The 17406-nt window shown below is 43.3% G+C and overlaps 1 protein-coding gene across 1 annotated transcript in view; it reads left to right on the top strand.

Annotated features, from left to right (window-relative positions):
* Positions 1-17406, top strand: part of KIAA1958 (KIAA1958 ortholog) — an 88885-nt gene that overhangs the window by 28762 nt on the left and 42717 nt on the right. Inside the window, 2 exon segments of the mRNA XM_042447675.1 lie at positions 4305-4404; positions 9340-10528. Coding sequence (XP_042303609.1) covers positions 9364-10528 — 1165 coding nt within the window. The 5' untranslated portion in view covers positions 4305-4404; positions 9340-9363.

Below are 17406 nucleotides of genomic sequence, written 5' to 3' on the forward strand. Positions count from 1 at the left end.
TGTTCACTCATGTTCAACTTGTAGTCTACTTGGACTCCTAGATCCCTTTCACACGTAGTTTCATTCAGCCAGGTGTCACCCATCCTATATCTGTGCATTTTATTTTTCCGCCCTAAGTGCAATACCTTACATTTCTCCGTGTTGAATTTCATTTTGTTAGCTTTGGCCCAGCTTTCTAGTCTATTCAGGTCATTTTGAATCTTGATCCCGTCCTCTGGGGTATTAGCTATTCCCCCTAATTTAGTATCATCTGCAAATTTGATAAGTATGCTCCCAATTCTGTCATCCAGGTCATTGATAAAGATGTTGAATAGCACTGGGCCCAGGACAGAGCCCTGTGGGACCCCACTGGTCACTTCTCTCCAGGATGAAAAGGAGCCATTGTTGAGCACCCTTTGGGTTCGGCCGGTCAACCAATTACAGATCCATGTAACAGTTCCTTTGTCTAGCCCACATTTTACAAGCTTGTTTGCAAGAATGTCATGGGGAACTTTGTCAAAGGCCTTACTGAAATCAAGATATACTATATCCACAGCATTCCCTTCATCTACCAAGCTGGTAATTTTATCAAAGAAAGAGATTAGGTTTGTCTGGCATGACTTGTTTCTCTGAAACCCATGTTGACTTTTTGTGATTATGGCATTGCCTTCTAGATGTTCACAGACTCTCTGTTTAATGATCTGCTCCAGAATCTTTCCTGGTATTGATGTTAGACTAACTGGACGATAATTGTTGGGATCCTCTTTTTTCCCCTTTTTGAAGATGGGGACAACGTTTGCCCTCCGCCAGTCTGCTGGGATCTCTCCTGTTTTCCAGGAGTTTTCAAAGATTATTGCCAATGGCTCCGATATTACATTTGCCAGTTCTTTTAATACCCTTGGATGGAGTTCATCTGGTCCCGGAGACTTATATTCATTTAGATTAATAAGGTGTTCCTCTACTATCTCTTTACTTATTCTGTACTGAAATGCCCCTATCCTGTCCTCTGCTCCATTATCCTCAGGTTGAGCACCCTTTGCCTTTTCTGAGAAGACTGAGGCAAAGAAGGTGTTTAGTAATTCTGCCTTTTCTCTGTCTTCTGTTAGCATTTTGCCATCTTCTCCACGCAGTGGCCCTACCGTTTCCTTCTTCTTCCTTTTGCTGCGGACATATCCAAAAAATCCCTTTTTATTGTTTTTAACCTCTCTAGCAAGCCTGAGCTCATGCTGCGCTTTAGCTTTTCTGACTTTACCCCTACACATGCCTGCTATTTCTTTGAATTCCTTTTTTGTGATTTCTCCCTTTTTCCATTTCTTATACATGTTCCGTTTCAAACTTAGCTCGGTTGAAAGTTCCTTAGTCATCCATCCTGGTTTCTTGAGACACCTCCCGTTTTTCTTTCTCACTGGAACTGTTTGAAATTGTGCCTTCAGTATCTCCCTTTTGAGAAAGTCCCATCCGTCCTGAACTCCTTTATCTTTTAGTATTTCTGACCATGGAATTGCCCTCAATACTTCTCTAAGTTTACTGAAATCCGCTCTCCTAAAGTCTAGGATGCGTGTCTGACTATGCCTGGCTTCTCCTTTCCACTGTATTACAAACTCCAGGAAAACATGGTCACTTCCACCTAATGATCCCACCACTTGCACCCCATTAACCAAGTCATCCTTGTTGGTTAGGATCAGATCTAAAATAGCTGACCCCCTTGTTGCCTCTTCCACCTTCTTCCACCTTTTGGACCATGAAATTGTCTTCCAGGCAAGTGAGGAATTTGCTAGGCCTTGAGGATTTTGCTGAGTTTGACTTCCAGCAAATATCAGGATAGTTGAAGTCGCCCATCACTACTACATCTCTCTTTTCTGACTGTGTGGTCATCTGTTCTAGAAAGATATCATCCAATTCCTCAGTCTGACTTGGGGGTCTGTAGTAGACTCCCACCGTAACATCCTTGTTGTTTCCCTCCCCTTTAATTTTTACCCAGATGTTCTCCACCTGGCTTCCATGATTGATGTCCTGGATCTCTTCACTGGTGTAAATATCTCTGACATATAGTGCTATTCCTCCTCCTTTCTTGTTTGGCCTATGTTAATATAAATGCATGTTTTTTAGACATGAGCAAAATGGAGGACATTTTGGCAATATTCCTAGATAGATGGCAGAAATGTACTTCCCTTTCTGGCCAAACCTCCCCCCCTCCATTCCAAAACACACGACACACATTTGGGCATTTCACATGGCTTTATTTAACATGGCCTCTTCAGAGGCTTATTGCATAACCAGACCCTTTGGGTTTAACACTTAACATGGCTATTATTAACATAGCCTCTTACATATTGCAGTTGCTTCCATAACCAGACCCTTTGGGTTTAACACTTAACATGGTTTATCATTTAACATGGCTATTATTAACATAACCTCTTACATATTGCAGTTGCATGACTCTGGAGATCAGGGTTTGAATGCAAACTCAGCTATGAAATCCAGAGGGTGACCTTGGGCATGTCACACTGTCTCAGCCTCACAGAAAGATGGCAAAGAGAAATCTTGCCAAGAAAAAACCCATTTTTGAATCCCCATTTCTGTGAGGCTGAGAGAGTGTGATATGAGTCCTGAACAACTGGAAAGCATGCAACAACACAGACACACCACAGCCATCAAGTTATATAAACAACCATAATCCACACACACAGATTTCTCCCCAATACACTTCTTGCAGGGTGACCAGTCCCCTGGGCCACAACCAGGCCTGACCATCTGCTGGGCAGCCCTGTCTAGACTCACACAGCTAGGTCTTTGACTAATAATAATAATAATAATAATAATAACAATAATCATGGAAGGCCCTTTTGCAAACTGACGTCACAGAGCTAGGTTTTGGGTGCTAATAATAATAATAATAATAATCACCACTTGCCTGGAGCACCTCAGTTCCTCGCCGGCCGGGGAGCAAACAGAGGAGAGCTCCTCCTCTATGAGCTGGGCAGCCAATGGGGGCAGAGACCTGGAAAAGCCCCCCCCTGCCAGAACGGAGCTCCAGCCTCCAAGTGAGCTCTGCGCGCTCTGGGGGCTTGCGCGGCGGCGGCAGCGGCCCTCGCTTGCCCCTCCTTGCTCGCGCAGAGCTGTGGAGGGTTGCGGGGCGGCGGTGGCCCTGGCTTGGGCCTCTTTGCCCGCGCGGCCGCGCGGAGCTCTAGGGGCTTGCGCGGCCGCGGCGGCGGGTCGGCGGCGGCCCTGGCTTGGGCCTCTTTGCCCGCGTGCTCGCACGGGGCTCTGGCAACTTGCGCGGCGGCGGCGGGTCGGCGGTGGCCGTGGCTTGGGCCTCTTTGCCCACGCGGCCGAGCTCTGCGGGCTTGCGCAGCGGCGGCGGCGGCCCTGGCTTGGGCTTCTTTGCGCGGGGCTCTGGCGGCTTGCTTGGCGGTAGCGGCGGCGGCGGACAAGGGAGAGCAAGCAAGGTAAAGGCGCCGCGGCGGCGGCGCCCTCACAAAACCCGGGGGGGCGCCCGGGACAAAGGCGGGACCGTGGCGGGACCGTGCACAACGGTCCAAAAGCGTGAAAGTCCCGCCCCCGCCGGGATATGGTAACCCTACTCCCAACTGTCAGGCCCATGGTAGAAGATTTCCTGCTCATGTATACAAGGACTGCGGATAGTTTCTTGTCAGTTTTTCAGGCTATGTGGCCATGTTCTAGAAGAGTTAATTCCTGATGTTTCACCAGCATCTGTGGCTGGCATCTTCAGAGAGCTTACTTTATGCACTGACATTTCAATGAGCCGTCTGAAATAACTCATGTTTCTTACTTTGCGAACAAGATGAGGCTTTGTTTTACTGAGCCGTGTATTAACAGATGGGTTGAAAGTCCATTTTTTTTTATCTATCTGAAGGACAAATTCTGTTTTTTCTCACACTTAGGGATCCAGCATAGTATAGTACTGTAGTTTGAGTGCTGGACTATGACTCTGGAGACCAGGGTTTGATTCCCAGCTTGGCCATGAAACCCACTTGGTGACCTTGGGCAAGCCACATGCTCGTCTCAGCCTCAAAGGATAGCAATAGCAAACCGCCTCTGAATAAGTCTTGCCAAGAAAACCTCATGATAGAATCGCCTTAGGGTCGCCCTAAGTTGGAAACCACTTGAAGGCACACAACAACATATAGGATCCCTTTTACAGCAAAGATGGGTGGGGATGGGTGAGGGAAAGAGCTTTATTTTCAGCCAGTGTGAGGAACACGATTCAGGTGGAAACATTAAACCTGATTACATATTAATAATTTTTACACTGGACTAACAGTTTCTTACAAGGCTTGTTTCTTCTCTGCTTTCCACTATAGATAGATAAATGGATGGTTTTGTGGTTAAGGCTCTGGTTTATACCTGAAGAGATCCAGGTTCAGTTGTCCAGCCTGTGTTAGACTTCCTGGGTGTGCTCTGGTAAGTCTGTTTCTTCTGCATGTTTCCATCTGCAGACCAGTAGCGATGAATGGATTTTTATCTTTTACAATTCTATAAATTCTTCTCTGCCTAGCAATTACACCTGCCTTTGTTCTATATGATCCAAGGCCAGGAGAATGGGCAACTAAGATACTGAAGTAGCAATTGTATCACAGGAGTATGGGAAAGGAGGCTGTCTTATATTTACTTTCTTCACTTTTCTACAAGTTGAGAGATAATATAATCAAAATTTGGAAAAAAATAGTTTTTTTTAGATTTCACCTCCCAGAAGACCACACTCTAGCCAGCATGGCCAGAAAATTATGGCATTTGTAGTCTGAACCAGGTTGTGACTATGTGCACATTTACACTGGCCAGAATAATCTGGCTGCTCCTGGAATATTCTGGCCCCGAAGCTATACTGGATTCCCTCTATTGTATCTGCACCCTGGAGTGATACTGGGCTGCTATCTACACATGCGTCCCATTGTGTCACCTGGCACCACTGCTTCAAATAGCTCTCTCTGAGGTCAGAAAAAGGGGTCCAGTGTTGATCACATGACTGGACTCCTTGTTGTAACCTCAGGCAAAGCAACTTGTGCCAGCAGTGCTGCTGCCACGTGACATAGCAGAACGTGTGTGTAGATAGCTTCCCAGCATCACTCTGAAGATAAATCTTTTAAATCTGTTTTAAGGCAAGGTTGGGGCAAATTCGGGGCAAAACTAGCTTTCCATTGCGCAGACAATCTGCACTCAAATTGGGGCTGTGATGATGCTGTGTTGTGAAGACAGGATACCATCCAGTTCGAAGGCTAGGTTCAAAGTCCAGACCCTGAAGGTTAAGCCCTAGATATCCTGCCAATGTAAAATGGATACATGTGTGCGCGTGACCTAAATACCCTAAAGACACCAGGTCCCATCTGATCTTGGAAGCAAAGCTCTGGTTAGTACTTGAATGGAAAACCACCAATGTACTGTAGATGCTATTTCAGAATCACCTCTGGGTATTGATCTTTTTGGAAAAGTGGTATATAAATACAATTTATTATTATTATTATTATTTGCCTATGAAATTCATGGGGTTGTGATAAGTCGACAGGTGATTTGGATCACATACACACAGACATGGTGTGTGTGTGATTTAGGGTAGTTTCTGGGCCCCTGTATCTTCTGGTCATATGTTGTCAATCCATTTCTCCTTGCATCGTCTATTTCATCTGCTCATAAGAAATGTAAATAGCATCTGAAATCCATTTTCTCCCATCAGCATCTGTATTGAACAGGTAATATGTAATTCATTACATGCTCATGATAAAGGAGACATGTACATGATAAGTTTTCTTTCTAGCATCCTAGCAGTCTCCCTTAGCAACCTTTAGTTAATTATTTGAGTGTGCATTTCCTCAATAAATGACCATCTTTTCTAGGCTCATGTGTTGATGAGCCTAAGCTATGGCTAATCAGACAAGCAACAACACCTAATTAACAGTTCTCACTTGACTTAAAATGACAATATGTTTTGTTTGAAGTTTTTTTTCAAATTAGGAGAAGATGCAAATATTTAAAAATATAGGACAATAGGCCACTCTGAGTATTTGGCGCTTTGAAAAATCTGTTCTGAAAAAACAAAAAACAAAACCTGAATTCTGTGACCTCAATAATACAAACAAACTTGCATGATTTTTCTTATTTTGGACTCTGTACCAGATATGGTGAAGCAAGTGTTCTTGAGTTACAGCACCCACCATAACTGTTCACTAATCATGGTGTCTGAGACTGATGGGACATGGTATCCAAGTTCATCTGGGGGACACACCTTTCCTGTCTTTGATAGTTTTCTTACAATGTGGTCTATCAGTTTCACCCTTGTTAGGATGAGTCAGTTCTTTCATCAAAGTGACACGGGTTTAGGATGGCCATTATATAGCAAGGCTAAGCAAAATGTAGCCCCATAAAGCTCTTTTTGACACCTCCAGACTTCTCAGACTGGCCAAAAAGAAAAGGCCACCAGACCCAAAAGGCACCCTCTTCCCATTGCTACACTGAGTGAGACTCCTCTGAGATGTCACCTGGTGCGGTCCACACTCCCCACACCTCCTAGTGAACCTCCAGGTTCCCAGGATACAAAATTGTCCCTGAGACTCATATCAGTTGCCCAACCCATTATATAGTATGGCACACTGGCTTGCTAAACTGTTGCAGTGCCACAAGCTATGTGACCTTGGCATGGCAATAGATCATCCATCAGTTGATGCCAGAGCTTGGAAAAAGTACTTTCCCCCAGTAGGTCCCAGAATCCCCCATCTTGCATGACTGTGCTGGCTGAGGATTCCGGGAACTGTAGTTGAAAACAGTAACATTTCTTTGCTCTGACTGATTGACTGCTTTGGTCAGGCCTCACCTGGAATAGTGCATCCAGTTCTGGGCACCACAATTCAAAAAGGATGTGGAGCAGCTGGAGTGTGTCCGAAGGAGGGCGACTAAAATGGTGAAAGTTCTGGAAACCATGCCATATGAAGAGCTTCTTAGGGAGCTGGGTATGTTTATCCTGGAGAAGAGAAGGTTAAGAGGTAACATGATAGCCCTGTTTAAATATTTGAAGGGATGTTATATTGAAGATGGAGCAAGCTTGTTTTCTGCTGTTCCAGAGAATAGGACACAAAGCAATGTGAAAAGAGATTCCACCTTAACATTGGGAAGAGCTTCCTGACAGTAAGAGCTGTTTGACAGTGGAACAGGACCTGGAGGCTAAACACACTCCCTCAGAGGGTGATGGAGTCTCCTTCTTTGGAGGTTTTTAAACAGAGGCTGGATGGCCATCTGTCAGAGGTCCTTTGACTGTGTATTCCTGCATGGCAGTGGCTTGGACTGGATGGCCCTTGAGGTCTCTTCCAACTGTGATTCTATGACTGATAATACTGAGACATATGAGACAAGAGGATTCAGTTTACTTTTATTTTTCAGTCCTTCACTAAGTCATTTATTTGACTATGATATTTTTATAGGAAGGAAGGATAAGACTGTGGGGTGGGGTGAATGGCAAACCTAGTAGAGAATTTACAAAGCATCTACATTTGTGTCTATTTGGGGTCCAGTGCTAAGCTGCCAATTCTTTGTCATGGAAAAGAAGTATTTTCTTTCCTCTGCGATGGCCTTGAACTAGCCAAACTGCTTGCGGTCTGTTTAGCACCTTTTAAACTGCCAGTAGCAGCAGCAGAAGCCTAGCCAATACTTGGCAAAACAACTCCCCCCACATTGCAAAGAACTTGCCAAATGTTGTAGAATGATGGTAGTTGACTAGATGGAATGTGGCACTGCTGTGCTGGGACTTAAGCAAATGAAAAACAAATTCCTTCATTAAAGCACTGTAAGCAGGGAAGAAAAATTGTTCACTGTTTATTAGATCACCTGCTGGTGATGCTGCATTGTTATAGTACTCTCTCCTGATAAGAGGACCAGGATTAATCTCCTGTTCAGAGAGTGCCATAGCACTGTTGAAGTACATAACTTAAAAACAATTTTTAATCCCTCTCCCCGTCACCTGCAGTTATGGCTGTGTTGGGTATAAATATGGGAAAAGCTAATTTTCAAACAGTTCCTACTGTCTGTATGAACTAATAAATAAAATGGAGCTGGAAAAGTAATGAATTCTCCAAAGAGAGAAGCACATTAAATAAAATGCAGTCAGGAGGCTTGGCAAATGGAATAAGGGAGAAGTTTCAAGCTGAGTGTTTTGGATGAACATGTTTTGCTTTTTAAAGAAAAGAACTAAACAGAATGGAGCAACTCTCTAATATGTTCTCATTAAGATAGATGAGGTGGGTACAGAGAGTGAGAGAGAGAGAGAAAGAGAAAGAGAAAGAGAAGTGCTGCATATTGCAGAGGAATTTGTGAAGAGCATAGGGTGCAAAGCCACACATAGTCTCCACCTATGGGGTTTCTGTCTGTAGAAGTATGCCTCTTCATGCCAAACAACAAGCAGGAGGGTACGGTTCCCAAGAGCATCTAATGCACCACTGTGAGAGCAGAATGTTGGTCTAGATTAGTGTTTGGTTAGCTCAAGAATGGAAATAATCTCCTAGTGTTGACTATGTTGGCTAGAGTTGCTGAGACTTGCAGTCAGATGGAGGGATACATGATTCCCACCCCTGGCCTAGATCTGTCAGGGAGCTTCCTATGCTCTTATGAAAGCTGGGCTTCGATTGGGTTCTTGAAGTACTGTTGTTATTGTTTTTGTTGTGTTGTTTGCCTCCAAGTCATAGGGTTTTCTTGGCAGGTTTCCTGGGGGGCGGGGGGGGGGTGCCATTGACATCCTCTGAGGGTGAGAGAGTGTGACTTGCTCAAGGTCCCAGTGAGTTTTTGTGTTTGAGCAGGGATTCAAATCCTGGTCTCCAGGGTTGTAGTCCAGTGCTCAAACCACTATACCACACTTCAGAACTAATCCTTACTTTGTTTTACTTACAACTAAAGGAGCCCAATACCAATGGCATCCCTAGGGTTGGTGTCACCTGGTACGGTAACTCATGGTGTCACTCCCCTATTGACTTCCTCCCATTTCACACTATACAGAATACGTAATACTGCTTTTTTGCACTAATGTTACTCTTAAATCATAATTCCCATATACTACTGAATGTAATGCTAATAGTTGCGACATAAACAACTAGCAAAATTAAAATTATACCTTCAAATGACAATATCATACACATAACCTAAATGTATTCCTTGTAGACTCAGCCAAAGTGAAATGTTGCAGCCTCTCCTAGCTTGTATGTTCTTCCTCATTAATAACTTTTTTTGCCATCTTGACTGCACCTGTCCTGGCTTTCACCTATGAAATGTTGGTGGGCCTGCAATTACCTTGTTAATCTAAAACTTCAGTTTCTGTTTTGCAAATGTTGACTCCATTATGAACCTTTCTTCTCTCTCCTCTAGGAACAAAGGCACTGAGTCTGTACCATGGAGGACTGCCTTCACACCTCTTCTGAAAATCTTTCCAAACTGGTCAGTTGGGCTCACAGTCATGGCACCATCTGCAGCCTCATTCCAAATCTGAAGCACCTTCTCTCAGAGGGCTCCCATGGCAATCTGACAGCCATGTGGGGTTGCAGCGCAGGCCATGCCTACCATTGGCCACTAACAGCAACTTGTAGGGCCGGATCTCAAGAAAGAGTTTGTTTCCAAGACAGCAGGAGCTTCAACTCAGACAGCCCCAGTATTATAGGTGTTCCCTCAGACACACAGACTAGCCCAGTGGAACGGTATTCTGGGAGGCCAGGAAAAGCAAAGCTGGATTGTAACAGAACCAGAGACTCCTGCGATTTCTCCTATTGCAGCGAACCTTCTGAACCGGATGAAGCCGTCGAGGAATATGAAGATGAAGCAACTCTTTTTGACATGGTTTGTGAGTCCTCGGTGACAGATGAAGACAGTGATTTTGAAACTCACCCTCAAAGATCTCAAACAAATTCCCGAAAAAGGCCAGGCCCAGGTCCCTCTTCCTCATTTCATCCAAGCTCTCGCTCCCAGGTCATTGGTGGAAACAACAATGAAGTGCTGGTCAAAAAAATCAAGCAAGAACTCCCTGAGGATTATTACATTGTGGCTAATGCAGAAATTACTGGTGGCATTGATGGGCCAGCATTATCTCTGACACAGATGTCAAAACCCAAAGTTCACCCTGTAGCCCCCTATCCTGTAGCCTCTAAGCCCACTCCTCATGCATCACCATCACTCAGTGCTGAACCTGATTTGCAAAGTGTCTCTGCTTCTTCACCAGTCATGTCAAGGCCAGCTACTCAGAAGCTACCCAAAGTAACTCTGGCTTCTCCCAGCAGAGGGTCCGGGAACACTACCACAGTGAACCCTCAAGTAGCCCTGCAGATGCCTGCTAGCACTTCCAATGCTGGCAAACCAATAAGCATTCCCTTATCAGCCTTGCAGCTCCCTGGGCAAGAAGAGCAAGCAGTTTCAGAAGAGTTCCCCCAGCCTGTGCCAAATCAAGTTCCCAGCGATGTAGCATTGTCACCTTCTGTTAGCATAGAGCCAGAGGTTAGCTCCAGCCAGCAGCAGCCAAGCATGGCTCCCATCATGCCCACTGAGCCAATGGCACAGACAGTACCAGGTATCCAACACTTGGAATGCTTCTCACAATATGTTTGCTTTGTAAGTTTTAAACAATTCAGTGGATGTTCTGAAGGTCCATGTTTTAATACAATGCATAGAAATACTGACAGGTTGCTAGTGAGGGTGTGGGTGTAGATCACCCTCAAAAATAAGTGTGCAATAAAGTATTAAGCTATCTGGAAAGAATCAATGTGATTTGGAGGCAGGATGGTGAATGCAAAGGAAATTCATTAAGAACCCAGCTAGAGTGTTTGTTTACATTAGAATTTGCCATGATACAAAAAATAAACATCTATAGTCCAACCACACTTGGAACCTGATGTTCAGTTCTGGTTACAGTACCTCAAAAAGAATATTGCAGAATTGGAAAAGATACACCAAAGGGCAACTGAAATGGTCAAGAGGCTGAAGCAACTCACCTATGAGGAAAAGTTACAATATTTAAGGATATTTAGCTTGGAAACCCAAGGCAAATAAAGGGACATGCTGTATGAAATTATGCATGGTGTGGAGAAAGTGGGTAAGGAGATGTTTTCCTCCCTCTCTCATAATACTAGAAATTGGGGGTCCCGAGGAGTGGGAAAATCAGGAGAGATAGCGGAGGAACATTTCAGGCTGTCACAAATGTTGATGGCCTTAAAGGGGGATTAAATGAATTTCTAAAGGCTAGGCTATCAGTGGTCCTGATCCACACTAGCTACAACTTCCAGTGGTTACAAGTCATGCTAGGAATGTCTCTACATTATAGTTGCTGTGGAACAAAGTGAAGTGGCTTTTGCATAGGCATCTGGTTGTCCATTGTGTGGGATCAACGTTGGACTAGGTAGGGCCTAATCTGAATCAGGAATATACTACTTAAATGTTGTTGTTCTTTTCTCCTCCTGTGGTATCTCCTTCCTATGTGATACCATTCTTCCTTGTGACCCTCTTTCTGTGTGACTCCAGAGGAACTGTAATCTTGGACTCTTCCTTGGTGATTCATCCTTCTTTCCATTCTTTAGATATGGCTCATGGGATTCTACTCAGTATTTCCTTGCGCTTGATAAAATCAGCTTTCTTAAAATCCAAGTTTTGCATTTTGACTACACTCTTTTTTGGCTTGTCCTTCAGTCATGAATTCTAGTATTATATGATCACCATCCCCCCAAAGTACCAATTGATTTGATTCCAGTGACCAGCTCCCCCTTAGTGGTTAGGATCAAATTCAGGATTGTTGATCCCCCTGTCCCTTCCTCCAGAAAATTATTTGTATGGTACATCAGGAATTTATTGGAGAGCCTATGCTTAACAAAGCTAGTTGTCTAGCAGATATCAGAATAATTGAAGTCCCCCAGAACCAGTGGCGTAATTAGGTTGGCATCCCAATGTGTTCCCCTCCCACCATTGACTTCCTCCCATACTACACCATACACAACCCTTAGTAATATTTTGTTGTATTGATGTTACTCATAAATCACAATTCCTGTATATTGTTGAATGTAATGACAAGAGTTGTGACATCAAAAACTAGCAAAATTAAAATTACACCTTTAAATTATAATATCATGCACACAGCCTAATGTACAATACGCCCTTCCCTTATGTGGGGAATCCGTTCCGGACCCCTCTGCATAAGGAAAATACCGCATATGGTGATTGAAAACAATGGGGTTTGTGCCCTCGGTGCAGCGAGGTGCGTGCGCCATGGGCATGCACACCATTTCCTCCTCCAGCATCCAGCTTTCAGCATATTCTGAAATCCACATATGGTGCGCCTGCTTATGATGCGGGCACACTGTACATAGTTTCTTGTTTGTGAAAGTGAACATTTGGTAAGATGTGAAGTTTTTAAAGAAGATTTTAAAATATTTAAATATTATTTTAAAACCTGGGGCCTCTCCTTTCTCCTCCCACCGAGTCTTGTCTCCCTCCCACCATCTCTTTAGCATTTTGAATTGATGTAGGCAAATGCAACAATCCGTTTCTGCCCATTGACAGATGTTTGGGGAGCAATGTGTCACCCCCCAATGGTGTCACCTGGTGCAACCTGAACCCCCACTCCTGCAATGACACCCATGCCACATAATTACCAGTTCTTGCTTCATAGAGATTTCTGAGATTTGTTTGAGAAAAGCAAGATTAAAGTGCGTAAGACCAGAGGCCCAACAACATAGTAGGGCAGCTAGAGTAGCCTTAGTGCTCTTTAGAAAGGCTTTCAAGTAGTGATGCTAAGTGGCCATGCCTCTGAGCTGACACATTCACCTTCCTCCCTTGGTCGTCCTCCCATCCTTTCTCTCTTGGTCAGTCTTTTTGCAGCAGGCTTCGCAGCTGGATCACTGCAGATAGAGAGCATCAGATGAAATGAGTTCTTGTGGGGGGAAGCAAAGAAGCAGATGAGGGCGACAGAGAAGGGGAAGAAGAGAGCAAGAAAGACGAGGAAGGGGAGAGCAAGGGAGAGAAATAGTAAGACAGATGGAAATGTGAGTGAATGGGTAGGAATGTATGTGGGAATGTACAGATGGAAATAATAGTGTGAGAAAGTGTGAGAGTGGGTGGTTTTGATTTTAGCTTAAAATCACCATCATCTCACATTATTATTATTATTATTATTATTATTATTATTATTATTATTATTGGTTTATCTTTTGAGGAAGTTTTTCTCAGAAGAAACGTTGCAGAATCTTGCAGTGTTAATGGTCTTAGGAGAGAAGTTATGATGTGATGCTGGACCTGCCCATGACCCCTGAAAGGTTTCCCCTGAAAAACAAAAGGTACCCACCCTTGCTATAGCTCTTTGAAGGTGAAAACCAGCATGTTGAAAGGCATTCATATTGCAACTAAGCACAATCCAGCAACAGCACTTAATAGATGCTGTAGCTGACACAAGTCAGCATTGCTTCTCCAAACCAAGTGGAATATATTAAAGTTAAGAAACCTCTGTCAGATAAAGAAAAAAATAGCATTGAAATCACTTGGATTTTTATCAGTAGTGACTTACAAGTCCCATTCATTTCAGTTAGTTGGCAATAACATTGGATTTAACCCATGAGCCTTTTGTTGTTGTTCCCCTTCCATGTGCTTATGTGCTGTTGTTAAAGAATCTGTTGTTAGAGATCAGTAGCAATGTTAAAGGGCTGGAGTTTTGGGGGGAGACAGTCTCTACCTGTAACAAATCTCTTTCTGCTACAACTTCTTAAAATCAATTTCTATGGCCTTAAATATAGTATTTCTTTTCATCCTCCCCTTTTTTGTGATGGTGGTGGGGAGAATATCATGGAGTGAAAATTGGGTTTTTTTGTTTTGTTTTGTTAACACTGAAAGAAAATGTGGTTTAGGAATTCTGTCAAATACATAACATCTTTTAACCAAAAGGTTGGTGTTTGTATTTTTAATTATTTCATCTTGGTATGTGATCCCTATGTTGTAGAAATACAATTAAGTCTGAAAAATGTGAGAAGTTCACAAACAGCAGGTGCTTTATCAAAAGACGAAAGAAAATGTTCACTTAAGATTATTTGTTCTTGGATGCCTCCAAGGCTTAGATTTTGTTGAACAAAAAGTGATTCATTTTGAATAGTGAGTGGTTTTATATGAACTTTGGAATCTTTTAATAGCAAAAGAAGGTTTATTCATCCTACTTGGAAGCTTGGCTAGCCAGAGTCCATTATAAACCTTTTAATGCTGAAAATAAAATCTTCCTACTCACCAGTTTTATAACCTTGGTTATCTCAGTAGCTTTGCAGTAAAAAGTCTATTAAATCTGAACACAGATTCAGTTTCTGTTCATTGTAATCCTCTCTGTTCAAAATGCTTCCCAAATCTCTTGGGAATGCTTAGACCTCTTAAAGTTTTGCACAGACATTAACCAGAGACAAGTGTTGCAGACTGCAGTGGAAGAGGCAAGATTCAGCTAGCATCTACAAGGCTTCTTTTTGATGCTTTCATAGTTAAATTATGAAAAAGCCATGAACGTGAAGACCAACTCTTGTGATTACTCTTTCCCATTTCATGCCTCACAATACTATAAACATTACCCTTTTTGGGTGAAACACAGTAGTTTATCTTCTAACTGTTTTATATTAATGTGGATGCAGTGTGTAGAATCATTGAGCTGCTCAGGCTCAGTTCATACTGCACAGTTATAGTGCTATTATTCCACTTTCACTGCCGTGGCAACACTGTTTGGGACCCTGGGGTTTGTAGTTTGGTGAGGCGTTAGAGCTTTCTGGCTGGGAATTCTAAATGCCCTTCATTAAACTGCCAATCCCAGGATGTTATAGGATGGAACTGTGGTACTTAATGTGGAATAATAGCACTATATATATGTAGTATGAATGGATTCTACATTTATGCTTTGGTGGGTTTTATCATATGATCAATGATGTTATTAGGCTGTTTTTAGACAAGTGGTTCCCAACCTTTTCTATGTTCCCTATCAATAGGAAATGTTGGATTAATATTCACACCCCCTGCAAAATAGTATCACATTTGTAGCGGACGGGAGCGACAGGATTTTGGGACTAAGTGCCACCATTTTGAGAGGCTAAGAGCCCCCCCCCAGACACAAAAAGGGGGTTGAGCGTTTACATTAGAATGGCACCACTTGAACTTCCGTTATGACTCCGTGCTGGCATGGAATCTTGGGATTTGAGTTGAGAGGTTTGGCTTCTCTGTCAGGTGCCACAACAAACTACAAGTCCCAGCATTCCACAATATGGTGCCAAGGCAGCTAAAGTGGCATCAAACTGGATTATTTTTTTCAGTGCAGATGCAAACTGAGTCCTTCCTCTGAAGGCGTTTACAATCAAAAATTCAGCTCGATAAAGCAAGCGCAGCTGTTCAAGCAATGAGGCGCAGCACTCTGTTCATGCTCAGAGACACCTGCTCATGCTTTGAGACACTGTATTCCAACTTCTGAGCTGAGCTAAGAACCCAGGCTGCATCCACACAACATTTCATTCCCACTCCAAGAGGGATTTTTAATTCCACACACACACACACACACACACACACACACACACTCACACAATCTACATACACACATGCACACAATTTTTAATTCCAAGACTTATCTATCTAGCATCTGTCTGTCATAATTTTTAAATTCCAAGACATTATACCTTCCTTTCTTTTTATAAAAAACAAACCCCGTTAAGAGAGTCCTATTTTGAGAGAAAGGCAGGGTATAAAATCAATAAATACAAAATTATTGTGCAATAGTCCATCAGTGCATGGCTTGCATTATAAGACTTTATAACTTTAAAAATGTTATACATTTAAAAACTATTAAAATCACAATAGGCTCAGAGTGCTACAGAATCATGGAATCATAGTTAGAAGAGACGCCAAGAAGGCCATCCACCAACCCCATTCTGCCATGCAGGAACTCCCAGTCAAAGCATCCTCAACAAATTATATAATGGAGGTGTCCATCTACATTGTAGAAAGATATACATAGATTAATGCATGGAAAATCACCACCTTGAGTCTGTAATGGAGAAAGGCGGGTTTAAGAAAATAACAACAACAACAACAACAACATCTGGGTATTGTAGTTTTGTGAGATATTTAGCATTCTTTGTCAGAGAGCTCTGGTGCCACAACAATACTACAAATCCCAGGATTTTCCATAGCATTAAAGTGTGTTTGAACTGGATTATTTCTGCAGTGTGCACCTTATTAACCTGCAGTTCCCAGCAGTCTGTGGTGCTGCTGGATGATGGGCCCTGCAGTCTAGCATTGCCGAGCAGAGCCATAGTATCCAGAGCCCCAATTCATCCCTGGCAGAATTTTGGGAAACTCCTTAAAAGCAAAAAGGAAAATAAAACCTCCTTGCAAAAAAACCCAGAGGTCTTCCAAGACTTTGCTTCCAAGGCAGGAGGGCAGAAGGCCAAGATCTTTAGATTGAGTCCTTAGGTTAATTAATAATCCTAGAATCCTAGAGTTGGAAGAGACCCCAAGAATGGCCATCCAGTCCAACCCATTCTGCCATGCAGGAACTCTCCATCAAAGCACTCCCATTGATATGCTGAAAAGGGCCAGCTAGTTAGTTTTTTTTATTTTTCTTTTAAAAATGAGAAAAAAACAAGGCTGAAGAGCAGAAAAGGCCAAGCCTTGATATCTGGACCCCAAACATGCTAACCCCAGAATTCCATAGCCAAAGAGCCACAAAAGAGTAAATCGCTGCCAAACCTGGTTATTCTTGAGTGTGGATGCAGCCGATGCAGCCTCCTGTCCCTCCCTCGCTCCCTCTCCTCCAGGGCTTTTTGGCCCCTTCCCTCAGGCCCCGCAACAGAAGTTTAGGGCGGCACTTGGGCTCCTCCTGGCTTTGCCAGGGCCGGGAGAAGCCTCCTCACCTCCCATTCTTCCGCCCTCCCTGCTCCCAGTGAATTTTTCCCTCTAGTCCTCTGTGCTTTTGTGATGGGCAGGAGTTTAAAGTGCCCCCTTGATTCACTTCCTCCCTCCCGGGAAGAGACTTTTATTTTGGCAAAAGCACAAGGGAGGAGGAGGAGTGAAGCCAGACTCCTAAGGAAACGAAAGGGAAAGAGCTGTGCTTTGTCTTTCCCCCTTCCCTCTCGAAGCTCCCTGGTTTAATGGAGAGGAGGGAGGGGGAAGGAAGGAGCTTGAATGCCCCCACCTGAAGGGGGGGGGGACCAGACCCCCACCACCCCCCCCCCCGGCTACGTCCTTGTTTGTAATGAAGAAGTATTTTTCTAATTTTTGAACCACATACAATACTGGCGTAACAAACTGAATGTTAAAAAAATCTTTTAACTCAGTGCATAAAATGCATATCTAAATTGAACAATTAGATTCTAATTTATTCAGAAAAAATGTAAACAGTAAAATAATCCTAATTGTGACAATAAACTGAATGACTTCTTTGCTCCTGCTTCT

This window comes from Sceloporus undulatus, chromosome 2, assembly GCF_019175285.1.
Source record: "Sceloporus undulatus isolate JIND9_A2432 ecotype Alabama chromosome 2, SceUnd_v1.1, whole genome shotgun sequence".
Lineage (NCBI taxonomy): Eukaryota > Metazoa > Chordata > Lepidosauria > Squamata > Phrynosomatidae > Sceloporus > Sceloporus undulatus.